Genomic DNA, 19,194 nt, shown 5'->3' on the forward strand with positions numbered 1-19,194 from the left:
AGCAATCCTTCTGCCCCCCCCCCCCCCCTTAAAAGATGTAGATGCACTATTGTAAAGTGGCTGTTCCACTGGATGTCATTAGGTGAATGCACCAATTTGTAAGTCGCTCTGGATAAGAGCGTCTGCTAAATGACTTAAATGTAAATGTAAATGTAGGCGTAGTCTGCTTTTGGCGATAAAACCCATTTTTAATCTGTAAAATCTGAGGGGCCCTCAGACGGTAGTATATCTACAGCTGACTCTGTGAACATGAGCCACACCGCTGATTCAGCACTAGTGGGTTGTTGCTCATAACCACTGTCTAAAACAAGTTACATCCTAGGATTGGATTCAAGTCTACAAACTGGCAGTACTTCTTAATTCATTTCAACAGGAATATTTATTCCTGTTGAATGTGCGAGGGGTTTGAAATAGAAAGAGTGTGTGGCGGTGTCAAGGTTTACCTTGGCTCTGCTGGAGAAATTCTGACTTAGGTATGCTACAGAGAATCAATCTTTGGTACAGACAATGGTGGAAGCAGCTGCCTGGAAGCTTAGATCTACAGAATGAAACATTTAGCATTTTCATCAAAAGTAAAAATTATTTTAAATTGAGCCAGTTGATTATTTTTCTTGGGAATGTACATCACCTTGGCATGCCTATAGTGCTTGTTGAAAATGTTACATGCATAAACACAAATAATCGTACAGATTTAATAAAATATTATATAATATAATTATATACAATAAATCATATATTATTTGTTTTATTCAGAAGTACTCTGTGCAACTCTGTGTCCTGCAAAGTCTGTACATATATCATTGGCTCAATGTCAAAAATGTTCAAATAGAATCATACCATGCTGTGTTGAACTGATTGGGATTAAGGTTTATTGAGAGCTCCCTTTTCCTTTCCATTTATACAATCAAAGCCATAACACATGGGGTGGTTGGAGCAACATGTGGCCAAGCCCTGTCCATTTATCGTGTGCTTGGCAATCTCTCTATTGTACAGAATAATATTGTCCATAATAACATGATTGATTGCTTTAGTAAACTCTATAGTAAGTATAGTGCTATGATTTCCATTTCATTCCCATTAATCAAACTGTTACCACAGCGATCCTTACAGTCACGGATTCAGTGGGTAGCCCTTTGCTAATGGGTAGGGCCATGGGTTTTACTGTCTAGTTTTAACTAGGGCCCTGAGTTTTTCCTAGTCAGGTCATGTGGTCAGGAAAAACTTGCAGCATAAATAATGGTTGTTCCAGTACTTTGAAGGTCCCGCACTTTGAGAAGGGCCATGTCGTTGGTGCTTGCGGAGAGCCCCTAGCTGCTCCTCCAAATCTGGGTGTGATTTTCTGGGATGGAAGAAGGGAGAAGGTGATTATATTGTTCCGATCCTCATTATACAAATACATTCACTTACATATACATTGACTTACGTCAATTTCCCGACGAGAAAGCCCTGGACTTCATCAATGTCATCCTGTTCACTGTTCCTTTCTGTATAGACAAGTAATAGAGTTGCCATTAACGTTCTTCAATTAGCATCTGTTGAATATATTTTAATACAGAATAGACATGCACAAACACACTGTTTACTTGTGTGTCATTCACAGCTTTGTATTCAGTGCTTTTTATGGCCTGTTCAACACCATATCCAGACAAAAGCATATTTTGAGACTTTGGCTCCTGTAGTGGAAATAAACAACGGAAAAATAATCTTAACCATAAAAAACATTTGTTTTAATCCAAAAATAAGAACCAATGATCCTGATGTGTCTGGAATACCGACACTGAATACGTGGGAAGAAAAACATTTACTTCTAGGACTTCAAGGCCTATAGGAAATCATATTTTTTCTTTGTGAGTGGACTGACCCTTTTCATTTCCGTGACCCTTTGATTCTTAACATTTTCTCCACATCTCAGAGACTCTCTGAATGTGGCTCGGTGAACTCTGTGGTACATCTCTGAAAAGAACACATTAGTGGTGATCCTCACAGTGTCAGACCATCCGTTAGTCAGGCCTCAGCTAACTTCCTCTGCTTTTTCCGTGTTCTTCTGCTGAACACTGGCAGCTAATGCAATCCATGTGTAGTACAGTCCTGATGACTTTGTCCTTTTGTGGGTGTTGTTCTTAAAGCCAGCCTTCAGGCCACCCCTCCCATTCCATCTTCCCACAGGAGCTCAAGGTTGGGACCAGTGACCGCGTACCGTAAAGCACGAGCTTGCTGTCCATTGTCACTTCTAAGCCTTAATACCAACAACATCCGTCTAATATTGGTTTGAAATCCCAATCAGATTTTCACATGTACAACAGCACAGCCAACCATTATGAGGTGTAGCAGTTGCTGTGTGTGAAGTAGGCCTATTTAAAACTAATTTTGACTTGGAACTAGGCTGAATTTGGTTAATGTAATGTCTCCTATAGTTAGCCCACATAATGTGATTCCTGAAACAAAATAAGTAGACTGCAATATACATATAGTCTATTTGGATCTCTGATGTCTCTTTTAGAGGGATTCTAAAACATAGGCTATAACACAGCATATAACCGGATTCACTAACAATGTCTTGTAGGCTATAGGCTATTTTCCCACAAAGTGTTCATCGTGGGAATCAATCATCCTCACTACTACTGTCAGAACCATGAGTCAACAATTTATAGTAGACTCCATGCGTCAACAATTTGCAGTAGATTGCTTGCGTCAACAATTTAGAAAAGCCTAATGTATTGTTACGCGATACCTGGGATCTGTCCATGGTGCCTGAAGTCGAAAATGATGATGGTTCATTCCCACGAATGGTTGATACTTCAAAAAATATTTTTTTCACGTCTATATTTATTTTTTCATTAATGTATTAATATCGTGCAAACTGTGTTTCAATTGCTTTTGGCTCTCATGAGACCATATATCACTGCATGAATCATGCTGCATGAAGTTAGTAGCCTACAGTATTTGGATTGGACTGGGTACGATTGGCCGTCGTTTTTTATTTTATTATTCTAACCACTGACTTTCGAAGAAAATTTTCAACGTGCTTTTGGTTAAATTTTGTTGGTAAAAAATCTACTATTTGCTAATTGCCCAGCATTAAACTCACATTCCGTTCTCAATTGCCCATAGATTATTTTACGAACATCGACTTTCGGTTGTCCAGTCACTTGTGTGTGCTGATTGATCCGCAAGAGCTGATTGATCCGCAAGAGCTGAATGCAGGCTATCTGATAAGATTATGAGCCCTTTCTCCTATGCTAGCCTATAGCCAAGGTAGCCTACAATATGTGTCCACATAAATCGATAGATAGGATATGACAACGAAAAGTGCATAACATGATCACCGAGTCTTGGATACAGAATATTCAAGTAGTAGCCTACAATATTTGAAACAAACTAAACCGCGCGATGTATGAGGAAGCTTCAGGACCCATCCCACTGTAGTCGGAGCTGCAGTCACTTGCCTCCTTTTGCGCACGCCTTGGAGATAAGGAAAACGTCTGACGTTTCTCCAGTAACCTACAGCCTACATGCATGTTTGTGGTGCTGAATTTAAACAGACGGGACTGTTTCACGAGACGTAAATTGTCATTTTGTGGGATCAAAATGAAACATTTTGAATGGCTCGTTTCCACTTGAAATTCAAGTACGAGGGACGTTAGTATGCAGCGCCGTCTGTGAAGTTCGGACAACCAACAGGGATATGTAACCGAAATATGACGTTTATTTTTTGCAAACCTGCCTTGTTTTAAATGATCTGCGTTGAGGAATATGAATGCCGTATCATTAAAACATAAAGGTAGGCTACGTGTTTAGACCAGAATACCGTTTTTGATAGCCTAAATATATACTAAGTCTTGTCCATCAACATGTGGCACTTTGAAGGTCCGTAGACATTATTATGATGAATCAAGAAGAAACTAATGAAAGGATCATGTGTAATAATTCACACTAATATGAAAACACCTTATTGTTATAATGGATGAGAAATCCAATAAGCTGATTTTAGTTCCTATTTTAGCTGTTCTTTTTGTAATGATAGGCTATCAATATATCTGTCCAGCTGGCAGCAACTCTTGCCACTTCAATAGTGGGGAAAAATTGAGAGGGGCCAGTATACTTTCTACTCAATATCGGGCAACCGAAGACTTTTACACAGAACTGGAGGATGACAGCCCACCGAAATTGCTGTCAAAATTCAACTTTACTGAACGAGACCTTCAGCGGCACGTGGATTTCAACATCAAAGGAGACGATGTGATAGTGTTTTTACACATTCAAAAGACTGGTGGAACCACGTTTGGAAGGCACTTAGTTAGGAATATTCGTTTGGAGCAACCATGCGACTGTAAATCAGGGCAGAAGAAATGTACTTGCCACCGACCAGGCAAAGACGAGTCCTGGCTGTTCTCTCGGTTCTCTACGGGCTGGAGCTGTGGTTTGCATGCCGACTGGACAGAGCTCACCAACTGTGTACCTGTCATCATGGACAAGAAGAAAGCTCAAAAGAACAGAAGGTACTGTATAACATTCTATGTGATCTATGTGTGTGTGTGTGTGTATACACATTTGACTATACTCGAGAAATACCTTTACATTGACAATCACACTTTCAGTAGCATTGCCTTCAAGAAAAAGTGCTTCAACTTCTGAAATTGCTTCATAGCTACTTATAGTTAAACGTTGAACTTCGAGACTATGAACTGTAATGCAAAACAGATATTTTAAGTTACCTGAAACAACACTGAGTTGTCGGTGATGCTTTACAGGTCTCAGGGTTAGAGACATCCAAATCAAATCCAAATCATATTTTATTGGTCACATACACATGGTTAGCAGATGTTAATGCGAGTGTAGCGAAATGTTTGTGCTTATAGTTCCCGACAGTGGCAGTAATATCTAACAAGTAATCTAACAATTCCATAACAACTACCTAATACACACAAATCTAAAAGGGGTGAATGAGAATATGTACATATAAATATATGGATGAGCGATGGCCGAGCGGCATAGGCAAGGTGCAGTAGATCAGTGGTCACCAACCTTTTCTGTGTCAAGATCACTTTTGCAGTCGAAAAGCAAGCTGAGATCTACTACTCAGATTTGTATTTCTTTACATTAACCTCACACAAACAGTTTTGTAGGAATAATACGGTTTGGGCAGTAAGGCCTAATACATTATCACAGCATATTGGCTATATGATTGGCCTGCCAATACTGTTAATCAGACCATATTATATTTCAAAACTCGAGATTTGATAACAAAATAGATCAGTTGTTTTAGCACTTGTGAGGCACTGTGGGGCATGAATTTAAATCATTCGCTTTTTTATTTTACTGGACTGATGGTACCTGCATCTGATGGTCAACGAGGTCAAATCATGATGTCAGTGATCTTCAGGTCGAAAAGTCGGTGCGACCACTGCAATAGATGGTATAAGATACAGTGTATACATATGAGATGAGTAATGTTAGATATGTAAACATGATTCAAGTGGCATTATTTAAAGTGACTAGTGATCCATTTATTAAAGTGGCCAATGATGTGAGTCTGTATGTAGGCAGCAGCCTCTGAGTTAGTGATTGCTGTTTAACAGTCTGATGGCATTGAGATAGAAGCTGTTTTTCAGTCTCTCGGTCCCAGCTTTAATGCACCTGTACTGACCTCGCCTTCTGGATAGTAGTGGGTTGAACAGGCAGTGGCTCGGGAGGTTGTTGTCCTTGATGATCTTTTTGGCCTTCCTGTGACATCGGGTGCTTTAGGTTTCCTGGAGGGTAGGTAGTTTGTCCCCGGTGATGCATTGTGCAGACCGCACCACCCTCTGGAGAGCCTTGCAGTTGAGGGTGGTGCAGTTGCCGTACCTGGCGGTGATACAGCCCGACAAGATGCTCTCAATTGTGCATCTGTAAAAGTTTTCAGATTGCACAGACAGAGATCGTCGTAGGTGACAAGCCACATTTCTTCAGCCTCCTGAGGTTGAAGAGGCGCTGTCGCGCCTTCTTCACCACACTGTCTGTGCGCCGAGGAAGTTCCATTGTTCCACCTTCTCCACTATGTCCCGTCGATGTGGATAGGGGCTGCTCTGTTGTTTCCTAAAGTTCACCATCATGTCCTTTGTTTTGTTAACGTTGAGTGAGAGGTTGTTTTCCTGACACCACACTCTGAGTGTCCTCACCTCCTCCCTGTTGGCTGTCTTGTCGTTGTTTGGGAATCAAGTCCACTACTATTGTGTTGTCTGCGAACTTGATGATTGAGTTGGAGGCATGCATGGCCATGCAGTCATGGGTGAACAGGGAGTACAGGAGTGGGCTGATAACGCACCCTTGTGGTGCCCCAGTGTTGAGGATCAGCGGGGTGGAGATGTTGTTTCCTACCTTCACCACCTGGGAGCGGCCGGTCAGAAAGTCTAGAACCCAATTGCATAGGGCGGGGTTGAGACCCAGGGCCCTAAGCTTAATGATGAGCTTGGAGTGTACTATGGTGTTGAATGCTGAGCTGTAGTCAATTAACAGCACTCTTACATAGGTATTCTAGATGACACAGACAGAGATCGTCGCCTCACTTCAAGTCCTTTGGAAACTATGCAGTATTTGGTTTTTCATGTATTATTGCTTACATTGTTACCCCAGGAAATCTTAAGTCTTATTACATTCAGCCGGGAAGAACTATTGGATATAAGAGCGACTTCAACTTGCCAACATTACGACCAGGAATACGACTTTCCCGAAGCGGATCCTCTGTTTGGACCACCACCCAGGACAATGAATCTAATCCCAGAAGCCGACCCAAAACAACGGAGCCGCAGAAAGGGCAGACGGAGCGGCCTCCTGGTCAGGCTCCGTAGACATGCACATTGCCCACCGCTCCCGAGTATACTACTTGCCAATGTCCAGTCTCTTGACAACAAGGTAGATTAAATTTTAGCAAGGGTTGCTTTCCAGAGAGACATCAGAGATGGAAACATTCTCTGTTTCATGGAAACATGGCTCTCTCGGGATATGTTGTCGGAATCGGTTCAGCCAACGGGCTTCTCCATGCATCGTGACGACAGAGATAAACACCTCTCTGGGAAGAGGAAGGGAGGGGTGTATGCTTCATGATTAATGACTCGTGGTGTAATCATAACAACATACAGGAACTCAAGTCCTTCCGCTCACCCGACCTAGAATTCCTTACAATCAAATGCCGGCCATATTACCTCCCAAGAGAATTCTCGTCAGTTATCGTCACAGCTTTGTACATTCCCCCGAAGCAGACACCAAGATGGCCCTCAAGGAACTTCGCTGGACTCTATGTAAACTGGAAACCATATATCCTGAGGCTACATTTATTGTAGCTGGGAATTTTAACAAAGCAAATTTGAGAACAAGGCTACCTAAATTCTATCAGAATATTGATTGCACGACGTGCGGGGGTAATACACACGATCACTGCTACTCTAACTTCCGCAATGCATACAAGGCCCTCCCCCACCCTCCCTTGGGCAAATCCGACCACAATGCTATCTTGCTCCTACCATCTTAAAGGCAGAAACTCAAACAGGGTGTACCAATGACAAGAACCATTTAACACTGGTCTGACCAATCAGAATCCACGCTTCAAGATTTTTTCTATCATGCGTACTGGGATATGTTCCGGTTAGCCTCAGAGAACCACATCGATCTATACGCTGACTCGGTGAGTGAGTTTATAAATAAGTGCATTGGAGATGTCGTACCCACTGTGACTATTAAAACCTACCCAACCAGAAACTGTGGATGGATGGCGGCATTCACTCAAAACTGAAAGCACGAACCATCGCTTTTAACCATTGAAAGAGGACTGGGAATATGGCTGAATATAAACAGTGTAGTTATTCCCTCCGCAAGGCAATCAAACAAGCGAAATGCCAGTACAGGGACAAAGAGTCGCAATTCAACAGCTCAGACACGAGACGCATTTGGCAGGGTCTACAGAAAATCACAGACTATAAAAAGAAAACCAGGCCGTTCATGGACACCTACGTCACGCTTCTAGACAAACTAAACACCTTCCTTGCCCGCTTTGAGGATAATACAGTGCCACCTTCGCAGCCCGCTAACAAGGACTCTGCCCCCCCCCCCCCCCCATGTGTATTTGACCAATACCATTTGATTTGATTTGATTCCTCTTATCCAGATGGGATAGGGCAGTGTGCAATGTGACAGTGATGGTGGACCAGTTAACCCGGAGATTTTAAATGCAGCTGGTGGCAATCAATCAATCTCTGCACAGAGAGATAGTGCTGGAGAAGACAGTGGATGGATGTGATAGAAACCGGAAATATCTGTCACGTTCCTGACCTGTTTTCCATTGTTTTTGTATGTGTTTAGTTGGTCAGGGCGTGAGTTGGGGTGGGCATTCTATGTTATGTGTTTCTATTTTTGGTTAAATGTGTTGCCTGATATGGTTCTCAATTAGATGCAGGTGTTTGACGTTTCCTCTGATTGAGAACCATATTAAGGTAGGCTGTTCTCACTGTTTGTTTGTGGGTGATTGTCTTCCGTGTCTGTGTATGTCGCACCACACGGGACTGTTTCGTTTTCGTTGGTGTATGTAGTCTGTTCCTGTTCGTGCGTTCTTTGTGTTATTATGTAAGTTCACATGTTCAGGTCTGTCTACGTCGTTTTGTTGTTTTGTGTTCGTCTTCGTCTTTAAATAAATCATCATGAATTCAACCAACTCTGCATTTTGGTCTGACCCTTACTCTTCCTCCTCGTCCGATAGCATGGAAAGTGATGTAGAACATAAGGGATGTTGGCCAGTCACAAGGTTCAGAGCTTCCCTGGAGGATTCTGAACGCAGCTCTGTTTCCTCAGAAACATTTCCACCACTATCGACCTCTTGAGCGGTAGTGAACACACACAAACTGCCATTTACACTTCTGGCTTGTCTACAGCCAAGCCTTTCAAGTCGACATCTTCAGTGTAGCCTATTAATTTTGCTATTCGTGTTCAAACATGATGTGGTCAGTGTATACACCATTGAGAAACTCTTCGATTTTAAATAAAACATTTTTTTTTCGGGGGGTGGATTACAGGAGGGCTATTCAAGAGGACTATCTGAAAGGCATGCCAGTTCATAGTGTGGGTTGTGTGAGTTTTACTCTTTTGTCTGGTATCTGTTTCTGTTCAAACGCTCTCTATAATCTTCAAGTCAACCATGTAATCTCTAATCTAATCCATTATAGCTTCCTTTTAAGAATTGTATCTCCACTCCTCACTGTCTGTGGCATGAATTGTAATGTGTCCTCCAGACATGATGTTCATTTTCTTAAACAGTTCAGTGAAAATCTCACTTTATAAGTTCATATTATTTTAACTCATACCCAAATAATGTTGTTGACTAATCCTAAACTCGTTTTTGTGGCCTAAGCATAAATTGGAGAAAAAACACATAAAAAACCCTACCTCAAAAACGTGTATCTCGAACAGACCGTTTTAAAAATTCTTGCTATTTCCTCATACATTACCAGTCAAAATTTTTAGAACACCTACTCATTCAAGGGTTTTTCTTTATTTTTAATATTTTCTCGATTGTAGAATAATAGTGAAGATATTAAGACTATGAAATAACACATATGGAATCATGTAGTAACCAAAAAAGTGTTTAACAAATCGAAATATATTTTATATTTGAGATTCTTCAAAGTAGCCACCCTTTGCCTTGATGACAGGTTTGCACACGTTTGGCATTCTCCTAACCAGCTTCATGAGGAATGCTTTTCCAACAGTCTTGAAGGAGTTCCCACATATGCTGGGCACTTGTTGGCTGCTTTTCCTTCACTTTGCGGTCCAACTCATCCCAAGCCATCTCAAATGGGTTGAGGTTGTGTGATTGTGGAGGCCAGGTCATCTGATGCAGCACTCCATCACTCTCCTTGGTTAAATAGCCCTTACACAACTTGGAGGTGTTTTTGTCATTGTCCTGTTAAAAACAATTGATAGGCCCACTAAGCCCAAACCAGATGGGATGGCGTATCGCTGTAGAATGCTGTGGTAGCCATGCTGGTGAAGTGTGCCTTGAATTCTAAATAATTCCTAGAAAATGTCACCAGTAAAGCACCCCCACACCATCACACCTCCTCCTCCATGCTTCACGGTGGGAACCACACATGCAGAGATGCAAATGCATTCACCTACTACTAGTTGATGTTAAGATGTGTCTATTACTTGAACTCTGTGAAGCATTTATTTGGGCTGCAATTTCTGAGGCTGGTAACTTGAATGAACTTATTCTCTGCAGCAGAGGTAACTCTGGGTCTTCCTTTCCTGTGGCGGTCCTCATGAAAGCCAGTTGCATCATGACGCTTAATGGTTTTTGCGACTGGACTTGAAGAAAGTTTAAAAGTTCTTGACATTTTCCGTATTGACTGACCTTCATGTCTTAATGTAATGATGACTGTTGTTTCTCTCTTTTTGAGCTGTTTTTGCCACAATATGGACTTGGTCTTTTACAAAATAGCTGTATTCTGTATTCCACCTCTACCTTGTCACATCACAACTGATTATCTCAAACGCATTAAGAAGCAAAGAAATTCCAAAAATGTACTTTTAACAAGGCACACCTGTCAATTGAAATGCATTCCAGGTGACTACCTCATGAACCTGGTTGAGAGAATGCCAAGCGTGTGCAAAGCTGTCATCAAGGCCAAAGGTGGCTACTTTTGAGAAGAATAAGATCACCACATTGAAGCTTCCCAGCAACAGCAGTGTTGTCATCATACAGTCTCTTGAGGGGAAGGAGTCACTCCAAGAAATGGCCATATCACAGTCTGACGATATGTACAGCCCCATCAAGAGGATCCTCCTTGATGATGTATTTTGGGAGAGAGTGGTAAGCAGTCTGAAACTCCTGAAACCTTAAGCAATAGCCATTGCACGGATTGAGGGAGACAATGCCATCTTGTCTGATGTTCAGACTCTGCTTGCAGATGTCAGAGAAAACATCCGTACTGCCCTGCCCACTTCACTGTTGCTCCAAGCAGAGGAAACTGCAGTTCTGAAATACATCAAAAAGCGTGAAGACTTCTGCCTGAAGCCCATACACGCCGCAGTGTACATGTTGGACCCCAAGTATGCTGGCAAGAGCATCCTGTCTGGTGCAGAGATCAACAAGGCCTATGGTGTCATCAATACCGTGTCTCGCCACCTCGGCCTGGATGAGGGCAAGGTTCTTGGCAGTCTGGCGAAGTACACTTCCAAGCAAGGGCTTTTGGATGGAGATGCAATATGGCAGTCGTGCCACCTGATAGAAGGGACTTTGTGGATCTGAGGCTCTTTCCCCTGTTGCCTCCGTCATCCTCCAAATCCCACCAACATCAGCCGCCTCAGAGTGCAACTGGTCCTTGTTTGGGAACACACACACCAAAGCACGCAACAGGCTGACGAATACAAGGGTTGAAAAACGGGTGGCTATCCGGGAAAATTTGAGGCTTTTTGAGCCTGACAACGAGCCATCCTCAACAATGTTGGAAAATGACAGTGAAGATGAGGCCTCAGTCTGATGTTCAAGAGGTGGACATTGAGGAGGACCAGGGAGAAGACATGGAAGCCTGAGAGGAAGACAACCAAAGCTTTTGTTTCTAGACTATCATTTTATAGATGTATGTTGAAAATGTTTTTGGGAGATGCGATGGATCATTGGGGATCATTCAATCTTCCCTTTCTTTTGTTGTTCCGTGAAATCGTCCCATGTGAAGAGTCAACTCATTTAATTAAAGTTCAATTTGTAACTAAATAGTTTTTTAACATTTCTATTGGAAGGTTTTAATAATTTGCAATTATGATAAGGTCATGTTTATGTTTCTGTCTCCAATATGATTTGGTAAATATATCCAATGCAAAAAACATCTCCATTTAAATGGTATTAATATTCATTTGCATATATTTCCGTTAATTCCCATATATTCCCTTTAATTCCCACAGAAAGTTTCCACCTCTGAATATTCCCCAAAATGTGCAACCCTACTCAGAATCATATTTTTCAAGGAACTTGAAGAGACCCCACATCATTATATTATCGCTCTCAGAACAGTGTCAGATGGTGTTCTATTCAGCTGGAATGGAGCATGGTGTGATTTCCACACACCACCCCTGAAAGCTGAGAGTGTGTGAGCGCAAGGTGCTCAAGTCACCTTAGTTACTAACCAGAGAGTGGGAGAGTGAGAGCGAAAGAGAGAGAGAGTGAGAGAAAAAGCGAGAGTGAGAGAGAGAGAAACAGGGTGAGAGAGAGAAACAGAGTGAGAGAGAGAAACAGAGTGAGAGAGAGAAACAGAGTGAGAGAGAGAGAGAAACAGAGAGTGAGAGAGAAAGAGTGAGAGAGAGAGAGAAACAGAGTGTGAGAGAGAAAAAGAGAGTGAGAGAGACAGATAGAGAGAGAAAGAGAGTGAGTGAGAGTGAAAGAGAGAGAGAGAGAAACAGAGAGAGAAAGCGAGAAACAGAGAAAGAGAGATTGAAAAACAGAGAGAGAGAAACAAAGGGGTGACTGTTGTTTCTGCCACTGCTACTGATTATCCAGCAGTCTCTCTGTCTTTGCTTAAATTATTGACAACATTGCTGCAAACTTTGGCGAAATGGCAAATCAAAGCCCCACTCTGCCAGATGACTTTGTCATGCAAAGTAACAAGGTTCATGCTGTCTCATTGATTTACCAAATTAATACAAAGTTAATTATGGTCTTTAATGATTGTTTTCATCTCATTTGATGGAATGACATTCAATGTTTGACTTTGTCAGCATCTTCATTGGCTTGTTGCAGCCTGCAGTTGTTACACACAACTATAAATGTCAGCAAGAACCATTCATTTTAAAATGAAAAACTCTGTTTAGCAGTCGTCTTGACATTTAACAAATCACTGGCATAGCTGTGGGAAAATAAGTAGATTGACGTTCTATATCCCCATCTTAAATCTGCTTAAGATTCAATTATTAAAGTATTTGTATATTTGATATTAGCTACAGTGCTTCTTTTCATTTGTTCTCTTTTCAAAGTTTTCACGTGATTGAGCTTAAATTTCACATGTATAAAATGTAGAGTTCACATTTTCACCTCATATATAGAATCTTTTCACCTCATGTGGAATTTCAAGTTCACATTTGAAACACATTAACATGTGAAAATCATTTTTGCAGTTTCACATCTGAAAAAAACTCCACTTGTAAATCTCACTTTCACATGTGGAATTGCAAGTTCACATGAGGGGTTAAAATAGTGTTATTCTCCTCACATGAAAAGGTGGTTTCAATATATTGCTGTAGCAATGTTTCCACATGTGGAATTGCAATGGCTGTAATGCCATTCTGTACAATTAAAAGGTTACTTAGCCTACCTGAGTATAATAATTCAAGTTTGTTAAAAATGTCTTATTTCTGTGCCATCCACTCCACTATTACTGTCATCATCCATGGTGTTGCATTGATACACATGTGTACTTAACACTACCACTAGGCGGAGGCATTCGGAGTGTTACTGCCGCAGGCGCATGCCTCTCTTCTTCGCACGTTGGTCCGTGACTGTTGGAAGAAGTCTGGTGAAAAGAACAGAGAAGCTAGCTCTCTGTCACGTTCCTGACCTATTTCTGTTAGTTTGTTGTATGTGTTAGTTGGTCAGGACGTGAGTTTGGGTGGGCATTCTATGTTGTCTGTTTCTATGTTGGTTTAAGGGTTGCCTGGTATGGCTCTCAATTAGAGGCAGGTGTTTGGCGTTCCTCTAATTGAGAGTCATATTTAGGTAGGTTGTTTCACAGTGTTCGTGGTGGGTGGTTGTCTCCTGTGTCAGTGTTTGTCGCACCATACGGGACTGTTCGGTTGTTTTGTACGTTCTTTTTGTGTATTCTATTTTTCCCTGTTCGTGCGTTCTTCGTGTTTTATGTAAGTTCGTATGGTTCAGGTCAGTCTTCATCGTTTTGTTATTTTGTTAGTTAATTCAAGTATAGTTCGTTTTCTGTCTTCGTTGTTTTTGTCGTTTCTTGATTAAATTATGTCATCACAACCCGGTTCAATCACTATTCCTCCTTTTCGGTGGAAAAGGAGGAGGAACGCCGTAACAGAACCACCCACCAAATAACCAGAACCAAGCAGCGGTGTAAAGGGAGGAAGGGACAGCGCAAGAAGGAGGAATGGACTTGGGAGGATGTTTTAGACGGTAAAGGTTGCTACACATGGGAGGAGATCCTGGCTGGAAGGGATCGCCTCCCATGGGAACAGCTGGAGGCACTGAGGAGAGCAGAGGAAACCGGAGAAGGGAACCGGCTTTATGAGGGGACGCTTCTAGCACGGAAGCCCGAAAAGCCCGTGAGTACTACCCAAAAATTTCTTGGGGGGGGGCTAAGAGGTAGTGGGCCAAGGGCAGGTAGGAGACCTGCGCCCACTTCCCAGGCTAACCGTGGAGAGCGGGAGTACGTGCAGACACCGTGTTACGCAGTAGAGCGCACGGTGTCTCCTGTACGTGTGCATAGCCTAGTGCGGGTTATTCCACCTCCCCGCACTGGTAGGGCTAGATTGGGCATTGAGCCAAATGTCATGAAGCCGGCCCTACATATCTGGCCACCAGTACGTCTCCTTGGGCCGGCTTACATGGCACCAGCCTTACGCATGGTGTCCCCGGTTCGCCTACATAGCCCGGTGCGGGTTATTCCACCTCCCCGCACTGGTCGGGCGACGGGGAGCATTCAACCAGGTAAGGTTGGGCAGGCTCGGTGCTCAAGGGAGCCAGTACGCTTGCACGGTCCGGTATTTCCGGCACTACCTCCCCGCCCCAGCCCAGGACCACCAGTGCCTCCTCCACGCACTCTCTCTGTGGTGCGTGTCTCCAGCCCAGTGCCTCCAGTTCCGGCACCACGCACTGAGCCACCTGTGCGTCTCCAGAGCCCTGTACACACTGTTCCTTCTCCCCGTACTCGTCCTGATGTGCGTGCACTCAGCCCGGTGCCACCAGTGCCGGTACCACGCACCAGACAAATAGTACGCTTTGAGAGTCCAGTGTGCCCTGTCCCTGCTCCCCGCACTAGGCTTGAAGTGCGTGTCTCCAGTCCGGTGCCTCCAGTTCCGGCACCACGCACCAGGCCTACAGTGCGTCTCAGCCGGCATGAGTCTGCCGTCTGCCCAACGGCGCCTGAACTGTCCGTCTGCCAAGCGCCGCATGAACTGCTCGTCTGTATTGAGCCTGCAAAGCCGCCCGTCTGCCATGAGCCTACAGAGCCTTCCGCCAGACTGGAGCCGCTAGAGCCTTCCGTCAGACAGGAGCCGCTAGAGCCTTCCACCAGACAGGAACAGCCAAAGCCTTCCACTAGACAGGATCAGTCTAAGTCTCCGCAGCGCCATCTGAGCCATCCGTCTCCCCAGCGCCGTCTGAGCCATCCGTCTCCCCAGCGCCGTCTGAGCCATCCGTCTCCCCAGCGCCGCCTGAGCCATCCGTCTGTCCCGAGCCATTAGAGCCGCCCGTCTGTCCCGAGCCGTCAGAGCCGTTAGTCAGTCAGGAGCCGCTAGAGCCATTCGTCAGTCAGGATCTGCCAGAGCCGCCAACCAGACAGGATCTGCCAGAGCCGCCAACCAGACAGGATCTGCCAGAGCCGCCAACCAGACAGGATCTGCCAGAGCCGCCAACCAGACAGGATCTGCCAGAGCCGCCAACCAGACAGGATCTGCCAGAGCCGCCAACCAGACAGGATCTGCCAGAGCCACCAGCGAGCCATGAGCGTCCAGAGCCGCCAGCCAGCCATGAGCGTCCAGAGCCGTCAGCCAGCCATGAGCGTCCAGAGCCGTCAGCCAGCCATGAGCTTCCAGAGCCGTCAGCCAGCCATGAGCGTCCAGAGCCGTCAGCCAGCCATGTGCGTCCAGAGCCGTCAGCCAGCCATGAGCGTCCAGAGCCGTCAGCCAGCCATGAGCGTCCAGAGCCGTCAGCCAGCCATGAGCTGCTTCTCAGCCCAGAGCGGCCATTAATCATGAACTGCCCCTCAGTCCAGAGCTGTGTCTCTGTCCGGAGCTGCCCTTCAGTCCGGAGTTGCCCCTCTATCCTGAGCTACCTCTCTATCTTGACCTACCTCTCTGTCTTGAGCTGTCTCTCTCTCCTGCGCTACCTTATACTGGTGCTGCCCCTTATCTTGAGGGTACCATGTAAATTAAGTGGGTGTAATAGGAGGGTGGTCATTCTAAGGGGAAGACGTAAGCTGGGATTGACTATGGTGGGGTGGGGACCTCGCCCAGAGCCTGAGCCACCACCGTGGTCAGATGCCCACCCAGACCCTCCCCTATACTTTGTGCTGGTGCGCCCGGAGTTCGCGCCTTAGGGGGGGGGGGGGGGTTATGTCACGTTCCTGACCTATTTCTGTTAGTTTGTTGTATGTGTTAGTTGGTCAGGACGTAAGTTTGGGTGGGCATTCTATGTTGTCTGTTTCTATGTTGGTTTAAGGGTTGCCTGGTATGGCTCTCAATTAGAGGCAGGTGTTTGGCGTTCCTCTAATTGAGAGTCATATTTAGGTAGGTTGTTTCACAGTGTTCGTGGTGGGTGGTTGTCTCCTGTGTCAGTGTTTGTCGCACCATACGGGACTGTTCGGTTTGTTTTGTACATCGTTCTTTTTGTGTAGTCTATTTTTCCCTGTTTGTGCGTTCTTCGTGTTTTATGTAAGTTCGTATGGTTCAGGTCAGTCTTCATCGTTTTGTTATTTTGTTGTTAGTTAATTCAAGTATAGTTCGTTTTCTGTCTTCGTTGTTTTTGTCGTTTCTTGATTAAATTATGTCATCACAACCCGCTGCGCATTGGTTCAATCACTATTCCTCCTTTTCGGTGGAAAAGGAGGAGGAACGCCGTAACACTCTCCGTGTTTCCTTTTTTAAAATCCTGTTTTACGGTTTGTACGCGTAGATACGTATTCGACGTGTTTAAAACCTCTTGTTAATAGGGGGCGCTGTTTTCACTTTGGGAAAAAATCGTGCCCAAATTAAACAGTCTCGTACTCTGTTCTAGATCATACGATATGGATATTATTATTACTGTTGGATAGAAAACACTCTGACGTTTCTAAAACTGTTTGAATTATATCTGTGAGTAAAACAGAACTCATTTGGCAGCAAATTTCCAAACAGGAAGTGAAAATTCTGAAAATGGGTCTCTGTGTAAGGCCTTGCCTATTCAATTGCCTTTTATTTATGGATCTGTATGCACGTTATACGCCTTCCACTAGATGTCAATAGGCAGTAGAATGTTGAATAGGGTGTCTAGCTTGATGTGAGACCGAATGAGAGCTTTTTGAGTGACAGGTCCGCCATATTGGCAGTATTTTGCTGCGCACCAGAGAGCACCATATTGTTTTCTGCAATGCGTTAGGTAGACTCGACGAAATGCTCCGTCTTGGACGTTATTGGATACATATGAGAAAAACATCATAAAGATGGATTTTCAACTGAGTTTGACCAGTTTATTCAACGTTTATTATGACTTTTGGAATTTTTCGTTCCATGCGCCAAGCGTTCATGGACATGTGCGCTCCACCATGCTAGCCAAAGTTGCTAATTCGACAGAAGAAATGGACATTCTAAAACAAAACAACGATTTATTGTGGAACTAGGACTCCTTGCACTGCATTCTGATGGAAGATCATCAAAGGTAAGAGAATATTTATGATGTTATTTCATATTTTTGTGGAATATGTTGGCTCCAACATGGCGGAGAATGGCTGGGCGCTGTCAATCAATCAAGTTTATTTTATATAGCCCTTCATACATCAGCTAATATCTCGAAGTGCTGTACAGAAACCCAGCCTAAAACCCCAAACAGCAAGCAATGCAGGTGTAGAAGCACGGTGGCTAGGAAAAACTCCCTAGAAAGGCCAAAACCGAGGAAGAAACCTAGAGAGGAACCAGGCTATGAGGGGTGGCCAGTCCTCTTCTGGCTGTGCCGGGTGGAGATTATAACAGAACATGGCCAAGATGTTCAAAATGTTCATAAATGACAAGCATGGTCAAATAATAATCAGGAATAAATGTCAGTTGGCTTTTCATAGCCGATCATTAAGAGTTGAAAACAGCAGGTCTGGGACAGGTAGGGGTTCCATAACTGCAGGCAGAACAGTTGTCTCAGATTATTGCATGCTGTGCTTTGTACTAAAGTTATTTTTTTAAATCTAACACAGCAGTTGCATTAAGAACAAGTGTATCTTTCATTTGCTGTACAACATGTATTTTTCAGCAAAGTTTATGATGAGTTTTTTGGTTAGATTACGTCGCTGTGTAAAATTTCTCCGGACAATTTGGTGTTATTTGTGATGATGGCTGCGTTGTAAAACCCAGATTTGTAGCTATAAATATGCAAATTTTCGACCAAAACATAAATGTATTGTATAACATGATGTTATAAGACTATCATCTGATGAAGTTGTTCAAAGTTTAGTGATTCATTTTATCTCTATTTGTGGGTTTTGTGAAAGCTATGTTTGCGGTGAAAAAATGGCTTTGTGTGTTTGGCTATTGTGGTGAGCTAACATAAATATATATTGTGTTTTCGCTGTAAAACACTTAAAAAATCAGAAATATTGGCTGGATTCACAAGATGTTTATCTTTCATTTGCTGTACAACATGTATTTTTCATAAAAGTTTTATGATGAGTATTTATGTATTTCACGTTGCGCTCTGTAATTATTCTGGCTGTTTTGGTGTTATTTGTGACGATGACTGCAATGTAAAACTACGATTTATACCTATAAATATGCACATTTTCGAACAAAACATAAATGTATTGTATAACATGATGTTATAAGACTGTCATCTGATGAAGTTGTTCAAAGGTTAGTGATTAATTTTATCTCTATTTTTGTGGGTTTTGTGAAAGCTATGTTTGCTGTGAAAAAATGGCGTTGTGTGTTTGGCTATTGTGGTGAGCTAACATAAATATATATTGTGTTTTCCCTGTAAAACATTTTAAAAATCGGAAATGTTGGCTGGATTCACAAAATGTTTATCTTTCATTTACTGTATTGGACTTGTGATTTCATGAAATTATATTATATGATATCCCTGTGGCGTTAGCCTAGGCTATGCTAGTCAGCTTTTTTGATGAGGATGATCCCGGATCCGGGAGGGGGGGCCCATAGAGGTTTTAAGTAAACTGTGTTGAGTTGTCTGGTAATTTTGAGTGAGTGAAAAACGAGTGAGATTGACCCAGAGTAGCCAAGTATCTAGCTAGCTCACTTTTGTAT

At 43.3% G+C, this 19,194-nt stretch overlaps 1 protein-coding gene and 1 long non-coding RNA gene across 2 annotated transcripts in view; one reads left to right on the forward strand and one right to left on the reverse strand.

Annotated features, from left to right (window-relative positions):
• Window positions 1–531: 531 nt before the first annotated feature.
• On the reverse strand, window positions 532–3,139 carry LOC129816687 (uncharacterized). The gene is made up of 3 exons (XR_008753589.1): window positions 1,862–3,139; window positions 1,424–1,484; window positions 532–1,339 (listed from the first exon to the last, which is right to left on the reverse strand). It is a non-coding gene; the product is annotated as an uncharacterized LOC129816687 (long non-coding RNA).
• Window positions 3,140–3,402: 263 nt separating this feature from the next.
• LOC129816686 (heparan-sulfate 6-O-sulfotransferase 3-B-like) overlaps window positions 3,403–19,194 on the forward strand; it is a 141,978-nt gene continuing 126,186 nt past the window's right edge. Inside the window, exon 1 of the mRNA XM_055871456.1 lies at window positions 3,403–4,499. Within this exon, the coding sequence (XP_055727431.1) occupies window positions 3,961–4,499 (539 nt within the window). The 5' untranslated portion in view covers window positions 3,403–3,960. The remainder of the gene's footprint in view (window positions 4,500–19,194) is intronic.

Source organism: Salvelinus fontinalis, chromosome 19, assembly GCF_029448725.1.
Source record: "Salvelinus fontinalis isolate EN_2023a chromosome 19, ASM2944872v1, whole genome shotgun sequence".
Taxonomy (NCBI): domain Eukaryota; kingdom Metazoa; phylum Chordata; class Actinopteri; order Salmoniformes; family Salmonidae; genus Salvelinus; species Salvelinus fontinalis.